The sequence below is a fragment of the Trachymyrmex septentrionalis genome, unplaced genomic scaffold (genome assembly GCF_001594115.1).
Source record: "Trachymyrmex septentrionalis isolate Tsep2-gDNA-1 unplaced genomic scaffold, Tsep1.0 scaffold22, whole genome shotgun sequence".
In the NCBI taxonomy this organism is placed as follows: Eukaryota; Metazoa; Arthropoda; class Insecta; order Hymenoptera; family Formicidae; genus Trachymyrmex; species Trachymyrmex septentrionalis.
The window spans coordinates 4537767-4546190 of NW_017305375.1; the positions used below are offsets into that span (position 1 = coordinate 4537767).

General features: G+C 32.5%; 1 protein-coding gene across 1 annotated transcript; it reads right to left on the reverse strand.

The window, feature by feature from the left end:
* Positions 1 to 90: 90 nt before the first annotated feature.
* LOC108748269 (glucose dehydrogenase [FAD, quinone]-like) lies at positions 91 to 4509 on the reverse strand. Its single transcript, XM_018486314.1, has 5 exons — positions 3598 to 4509; positions 3057 to 3412; positions 1389 to 1760; positions 750 to 1111; positions 91 to 562 (listed from the first exon to the last, which is right to left on the reverse strand). Exons 1-5 carry the CDS (start codon positions 4188 to 4190, stop codon positions 209 to 211), a joined length of 2037 nt encoding a protein of 678 aa, XP_018341816.1. The 5' UTR covers positions 4191 to 4509; the 3' UTR covers positions 91 to 208.
* Positions 4510 to 8424: the final 3915 nt, after the last annotated feature.

Consider the following 8424-nt stretch of genomic DNA (forward strand, 5'->3'; position numbering starts at 1 on the left):
ACACACACACACACAAAAGCACACACACACAAAAGCACACACACACACACACATATACACAAGCACCAATGTTCTCTTTCTCCTTCTCTCGCCTCTACAAATAAAAAAAAAATACTCTACTTCATCACATTCTTCACCCTTTTGCAATTGCGCGACCCAGGTTTCACGCGTCGTAGTATCTCTACTTCTTCCCGCGTTCCACAACATTTCATGAAACGGAACCTTTCCAGTTCTCTTTAATCATGTCACTGGCTTTCTCGGCGATCATGTACACCGGTGCGTTCGTGTGACCAGCGATTATAGTCGGCATCACGCTGGCGTCCACGACTCTGAGACCGTCGATCCCGTGCACTCGCAGCCTGTGGTCCACCACTCCCGAATTCCTCCGAGTGCTCATTCTGCACGTGCCCACGTAGTGACCCAGAGTCGTTGACACGTGACGGGAGACGCAAGCCCAGTATGCGTCGCTGTTAAAAGCGACGTGCTTGCATCCCGGAAACGGTACTGGTAGCATCGTAGTGTTGAAACGCTTGAACGCCTTCGTGGAAGCTACTTCAATCGCCTGTGATAAGATGTACGATAAAAATGGAATATTAAAAAATTGGAAAATGACAAAAAAACTTTAAGATATTTTAATTATATACAGAATATAATTTTTAATGTTGTAAAATAATTTTTAATGTGTACACAATGGTAAAGAGAAAATAAGGAAAAACCACGTTAATGATGCGTAAAGATTCTCTGCTTACGATCTTTATAGCTTGCACCATTGTATTCAGATCATCCTCGTGAGCGTAATAATTGGTGTCCACAATCGGCGAGTCCCATGGATCGCTGCTTCTCAAAGTGAGTCTACCGCGACTCTTAGGTTGCAGAAGCACAGGTACGATCATGAAGCTATCAAAGCCCTTGTAATCGCCGTAAACCTCCATGTAAAATTCCTCCGTTAATCCTAAAAGACTGCGATAGCCGCCGGAAACATCTCCGGCTAACGAGCTTGCGCCTAACACCAACTCGACGTCAGGAAAGTCATCCTCTGACAGCTTGCTCGCATTAGTATGAGGATATATCTTATTACGACTTATGGTGATGGAAGTTATGTTGGGAATAGCTGTAAGAAGTGATTCATAATGTGATTTTTATCAGAGCCAATTAAGCTTGAAAAATTATAATAGCAAAAAGAACAATTGCCAACAATTGTTTGATAAATAATATAAAATATAGTCTGAATCTTATTATCATTATAAATTCTTAAGTTTTGTATGTTGTAAAAATAATTAACTTATATTTAAAAAATAGTAAACATCTTGACTTTTTATTTAAAAAAAATTAATCTCTTCGATTTGTTTGCTTAAGAAATTTTAACTTGTGTGATAACAAATACTTACTATATTGCTCGTCGTACTTGTGTGTATTTAAATGCTGAATGTAGTTAAATTTGGGCTTTTCCTTTTGTGTTTTTTTCATGTAATTATTAGCTTTGGTATTAACAAAAGCCAACGCTTCAGCGCCTCCGGGTATAGTCAAAGGGCCATTTCCCTCTGTCAGGTACTTTACAAAATCAACTGGATTCGAACCCAAACGTGGCTCGACAATAGTCACGCTCTCGTTGACTAAAAACGTTAAAGCTGACATGCTCACATGATCTTGTAAGTTAAATCCCACCGGAAGATCCTCGATTACATCGATGCCCAATGAATTTAAATGATCTTTTGGACCTATTCCAGAGAGCATCAGTAACTGTGGTGAACCTAAAGTACCTGTGCAATCGGAAATATAAGATAAAATTCTCGATTTAAAAAGATTACAAATAATGAGTTCAACAACTTAAAACAATTTTGCATTTCTGTTCAAAAAAAGTAAAAAAAACTTCCATTTTCGAACATATCGTCTTATCCAAAAAGCGTTTATAAGTCGAAAATATTTTTGTGTTAATTTACAGGAAATTACAACCAGGAAATTGTTGAAATTAAAGAGCTGTTATTTAATATAATTAGACGAAATAAAATTAATGAACGTAAAATAAAATTAATGAAAAAATAAAATAAATGTTTCATTAGCCTTTTTGCAGAACGTGAATTAATCAATAAGGCTGATGTGAGTTAGTCTTTTCGCGAAAAGGCTAAAGTGCATCAGTCTAATTGAGAAACGATCATTGATTTCGCAAAAAGGCGCCATTTTTGCATAAAGGCTAATTTCTCAAAAAGGCTGCGACATATATATAAATTTGTAAAAAATAAATATTATAATAAAAATAAGCCAACGATTCTGACTGATTCAATAATGTCTTGTAATATTAAAAAAAAATAATAGTAATAATAAATATAAAAATAATAATGACATTTAAATTTTATGATAATTAAAGCGCTTTTGCAAATTATTAATTACGTTTTCTATATTAATAATTGTAACTATGCTTTCGAAGAATTCTATAAAGGATTCCGCACAAAACGTATGAAAAGGATCCTGGCTAATTTAGTTGAATTTGTAATATATGATCGTCCTGAGTTCTGATCGTCCTGATCAAGTCTTCATGAGCACGAAGTAAAAAAATGAACAATTTTTTTAATTATTGTACATCAAACTTTGCCAAAACGGCTAATTCCATATGTTTACCTGAAGGTACATTTTTGTATCTATTACTGTATGCGTGCGTGTGTGTGTACATACAGGATCCCATTTTAAAGGATTCACCGAAATATCTCGCAAACACTGCGTTAAACCGAAAAATGTTTCAGACTTTTCTTTCACTTCGAGAAAGTCATAAAATGGTATCATTGATTTGATGTTTGTTTGGTTGCGTTGTGAAAGTCAATCTAATTAAATTTTTTAATTCTTTAGCAAAAGTCTTGTTTCCGTGTATGCTGTTATCTATGTATGTTTTACTACAAACTGTTACATCATTTTTATATATATATTTATTACATTTTCTTTTAAAAGAATTCATATTATAAAATATTTTATTAGATTCGATAATGCTAAAGTAAAGCTTTATGTAGAATTTGAAATCATACATTTGTCCCATAAGTATATCTTTTAATATTCTAAGTGCTTACCTGCGCAAAGTATAATTTCTTTAGTAGCGGAGACAAAATACGTTTTATGGTCTTTCACAAATTGGACGCCCTCGGCTTTTTTTGTTTGCGGATTAATAAGAATTTTCGTTACTGTTGAGAGCTTAGACAGATAAAAGTTATTCCTGTCGCGAATTGGTCTGAGGAAAGCTTTGCTGGCACTGACTCTGTGACCATTTCGTAAATTTGCTTGCACGGTTGAGAAACCGATGAATCTATCGCTATTGTAATCTATTAGTTCGTAACCAAGCTCTTGACCAGCCTTTAAGAAACGTTCCTTCAAAGGAGTGGCGTAAGGAGGAGTCGTAACATCCAGATATCCTTCGTATCCGTGATACCTGATCCGTGAAAAAAAGAATTGTGCAAGAAGTATGAGAAAGAGTATGCTTAACGCTTAATTATTTCTGAATTATATGAACGTAATTGAGTACGTAACGTAATTGAGAAGATTTAAGGCGTAATTAAAGATTTAAGAAATCGAATAAATTCATAATCTTCAGTATCTCACGACCTTATCACGTACCTCACATCTCTATCGATCAGCCTGCACCTCTCGGACTTGATGAAATAGGGCAGTACGTCCTTGTAGCTCCAACCAGGATTTCCGAGCGCTTCCCAACCGTTATAATCCGCCGGTGAACCCCTTGAGTAAATCATGAAGTTCACCACGGAGGTGCCACCGACCGCTCTACCAGTCACTATCTTGCAACGATTGTCGACCATCGAGAGGCAGTACCCACCGCGACCGTATGGGTCTTGCGGTCGTAACTTGCCTTTGTACACGTGGGCGTAGTCTGTAATGTGAAGGATCGGCGCCAGAAAGGGAACATCTGTAAGAAAGATCTCATCCCTGCCCTCCTCGAGCAGCAAGACGTTCCAATCAGGATTCTCGGTCAGGCGATTCGCAAGCACGGACCCCGCCGATCCGGCTCCAATCACGAGGAAGTCGAAAGATTGGTAACGTCGCCCGAACGTCACGTCCTTGTCCTGCACTAGATCGTTGGGCGGTGGGAATCCCGCAAAGAAGTGGTGAACCGTTTCCAGAATAGCCGGCGGTAAAATCCCACCAACGTGCCCCAGAAACAAGATCAGACCGAACTTGAGCATCATGAGCATCTGATCTTATCGCGCAAGAAATAAATCTTCGCCAATCTTCTGTCGGATGTATTACAGCGCCTAGTTCTCTTTGATACTATTAATCTCTTGTATAACAGTTTGCTGATTCTTCTCTTTAAAAAGCTTGGGACATCTAGTCAAATTGAGGTAGCCTCTATGAAATCACATTCGTCTCGTAAAGTTGATTTAGAAGACTATGCGATTACTAATTTAAATACATAACTGATGACTTTTTCGGTAATTATACTTTTGGAACGAATTTATTGCAATGTTTTTAATCAACTTATTACAGTTGCATGCTCGTCGCGATGTAACGTAATCTTTTTAATCTTGACGCACCGCTCCATATTTTCAATATATATTCGACATTTTCGACATTTCAATATTTACAGCACGTATTCGCAAACGATCTTCAAACACAACTAAATTATATAAGATACTCAAATGTATCTTCAATAGTAAATCTTTGTAATTAACAACGAAAACAGAAATCAGCAACGTATTCGTAACGCACGACATTCGCATATGACACTCAATCGCATCTTGTTCTCCGTACGATGTTAACCATCAACTGCGGTGTCTCTTAAAGTTGCATCGGATAAAAATCATATAGATCTCCATAACACCATGGTCGACTACGACAGCATTCGAGGATACTTTTGACGGCCTTTACGGTCAGGGCAACGCTACACGAGTCATACAAAATAAGGTTGCGAGAAGCGAATGTTAATCAGCGATTTAACATCTTGACACAATGGTGCCACGGTACGATTGCGTCTCTTTTGCACTACGTTGTATCGACATTGAAGAATATTGAAGAATGGGTTCATAGTTCGGGTGCACCGAACTTACATAATGAATTTCAAATTTCGATAATGCGTACTTATCAGTCATTTAACTCAATTATCATTTTACTCTTACCGAGATGCAATCTTCGAAGATGCAATCTTCTGAACCCGTCGTAATGTATCCGCAGAAATTTTTGCACATGTGTGTTTTTCATGAATTTCACATACGCTGTGTATTTCTTTTACATTTTTCTCATTAAGTCCTCGGAATATTTTTTATTATAGTTTCGATTGTGCTATTGCATATTCTTCTGATTTAACAAATAAGAAATGTGTACATGTGTTTTGCTTGATGTAATTTTTTTCAAAGGTACTTTAGTAAAAAGTTATAATATTGGCGGATGATCGAAAATATCGTGTTTATCTCGCGAAAGTCGCTTGCACACTGAAATTGTACTCTGAATTAAACTTCCATGATCATCTATACTAAAATTGAGTGAAAGAAAAAAAATGACTAACAAGACCGACATACTCTTGTACATCGCATGCTGCAACTACAGGAATGGTCAAATTTCTTGCACAACTCTTGTTAACATTTTTCCTTTGCGTTACCAATTATAGTCTTTAGAAACGTGTGTGTGTGATATATATGATCGATGTAAATGTAACACCAAAACTTAAAAAACTTATTATTGTTAAAACTTATTAAAGCTATAATAAATATCATTTTAAGAAATAGAAATAAAATATATTGATATATTTATTATAATTTATATCTGTATTACATAATAAAGGTTTTATAAAAGTTGCAATTTACCATATTATTCATATTTTTTACTCAAACTTATATTATACTTTAAGAATTCTATAATTTTATTTTTATTTACGACTCTTTTATTCCGTCATCTTTCAGATCTTATAAATAAATAAAAATATTTTGATAAAAAAGTGGAAATAGTAAAAAATAAATTTAAATTATAACAATTTTTAGATATGTAAAACAATAATTTGTATACAATATATACAGGAAATATTTGAAAGATAAGAAATATATGTATTCGAAGAAATGTATAGAATATTTTCTATTATTATAGAAAAACATCAAATTAATATTTTCAAGTTAAATTGCAATTTATATTAGCAATTATAATTAATATTTTATAATAAAACTTGAATCTCTAGTAATATCAATGAAGGAAAAAATTTTGCATAATATTATAGATAAATAACCATTCAAGGTATGGTATTTAATTAAACGAGGCGAAAATACCAAAGAGCACAATGTAAACTCTTAAACCAGTTTGTGTGACCCACATAAGTAATTACGAAATATGCTCTGTGCACGAAATATTTGCTCTTTTGCCTCCTGCAAAAAATAATAAGTTACACAATACATACTCAGAGATACGTTTAATACTCCATAAATCTAACATTAAAACTAATAGAGTTTTAATGAGTTCCACTTTTCGTTTGAATACAATTCTCGTCGTCATGAAAAAAAGAAAAAATAAAACTAATTTTCGTGTTAGATTACAATAAAAATGTCAAATCTCATTAGAATAATTTCAATCAGTAACACTTTTGCCGTTCGAATCCTTAGACTGAAGTTTTTAAAAAGTTGTAAAATTATAATTTTTAATATATTTTTATTATCTCTTATTTGATTTCATTTTTCTTAGTTGATCGAGTTTTTTATTTAGAAAATTTTTGTCGACATAGATGACAATAATTATAAATAATTTCAGTTAACGTCATCAATTAATTAAACCGATAGATAAATTATATAAAAAATATACCGTTTACCTAAAATGAATCGATATTTTATGAATATTGATACTATAGTATTATTAATTTCAAATGTTCAAAAATTGGAATATAATCAGATAAAAAATATATTGTAAACTATAGCCCAAGCAAACAATTTACATTTAAAAAACATTTAGCAGAAATGTTTTTTATCATGTACAAAAACGTTAAATAGACGTTATTAATGTTATGTTTATTAAACCATTTTATTAAATTGTCGAATATCTTATATAAAATGTTTAAAATTATGTTTAGATCTAGCAGAAAAACATTTAATAATTATTATAAATATAATATGTCTTACAAACGGTTTTATAATGTTTATTGAATAATTTTAAAAGAGTATCAAATATTTTAAACGTTTATTTTTAAATTTATATAATTTATTAAACAATTTTTAATGTGTATTAAATATATTTTAAACGTAATTGTGTTGCTTAGGAAACTATAAATGCTGATGAGTATTTCGTAAATGCAAGAATTCGCCAATGCTATGACCGCATCGACGCCTGAGCCATAGAAAGTGCTATAATACATCAAAAAAAACATGAAGGTTCTATGAAGAAATGAATGAAAAGCGGTCTATTTCGTGTAAATCGTAAAAATCGGTCCCGGTAAAAAATTTTTCACGCAAGAATATATATAAATATGTATTAACATACATAAATATTCATAAACATGTATAATTATATATGAAATATATTCATACGCATTCATACATCGTTCTTTCTTTTGTAAAATTACTTTTTAGTTTGCGTTCAGTTTCGACGTTCACATGCTTTAAGCGCGCCAATTGTAATCATTATTCTGTCTTCTTGGTTTATTAGACATAAAATAAGAATAGAAGTGTTGAAAACGTCTAATCGAACGCAGCCGCAATCTACTTACAAGTCCTAAAGCACTAGTTTTTCGGATCACATGTTGTTAAATAAATATAATATTTTCCATCAAATAATGTATACCACAAGATTCTTTAATATTTGTTTTATCTTTTACAAGTGTTTTTTTTTTTATTAGCAATAGCGCTGCACATTTTATCGATGTCGTTAACTAATAAAACGAAAAAGATAAACTAATAGCGAGTTCGATTGGAGACACTAGTGCGCACTGGTGCACATTGAAGCCTGTCGTACATGAAATGATGTAAAGATATGTTTAAAAATAAAGAAGTCGATTAAATTGTAAAATACTCAATACATTTTATTGTACTATTGGGTAAAATATATATTTCATAATTCGAAATATTTGCATTTTATTTTTATACTCAAATTAAATCAGTGTACAATGGCAATATGCACCAGTGCGCACTAGCTTCCAATCAAATTCGCCATAAGATTACTAAGGTAAATCTTTAAAAATTCATTCAAGGTGTAATACTATAAGGATTGCCTTATAACTTTTACAGGAAGTAGCAAATAGCTTTAGATTTCATGAAAAAAATCAATATTATGCTCAGTTGAAATTAAATCCAAAAAATATAAAACATTTGGTGAACTAATCCGCAATTAGTAAACGGGGTGTAATTGTGCATAATTGTCGTTACTTCATTTAATTCAAATTAAAACATATAAAACGATACTGAAATGAAATCAAATCATTCATAATGTAATCTTTATGATTAATTATAATATATATATATA

What these genes read in the sequence shown, in the direction of transcription:
- LOC108748269 (XM_018486314.1), bottom strand. Translation starts at nt 4,190, where the DNA reads ATGCTCATGATGCTCAAGTTCGGTCTGATCTTGTTTCTGGGGCACGTT. An exon ending in CTGATCGATAGAGATGTGAG is followed by an intron (nt 3,413 to 3,597) that starts GTACGTGATAAG and finishes TTCACGGATCAG; the next exon opens with GTATCACGGATACGAAGGAT. An exon ending in AGAAATTATACTTTGCGCAG is followed by an intron (nt 1,761 to 3,056) that starts GTAAGCACTTAG and finishes CCGATTGCACAG; the next exon opens with GTACTTTAGGTTCACCACAG.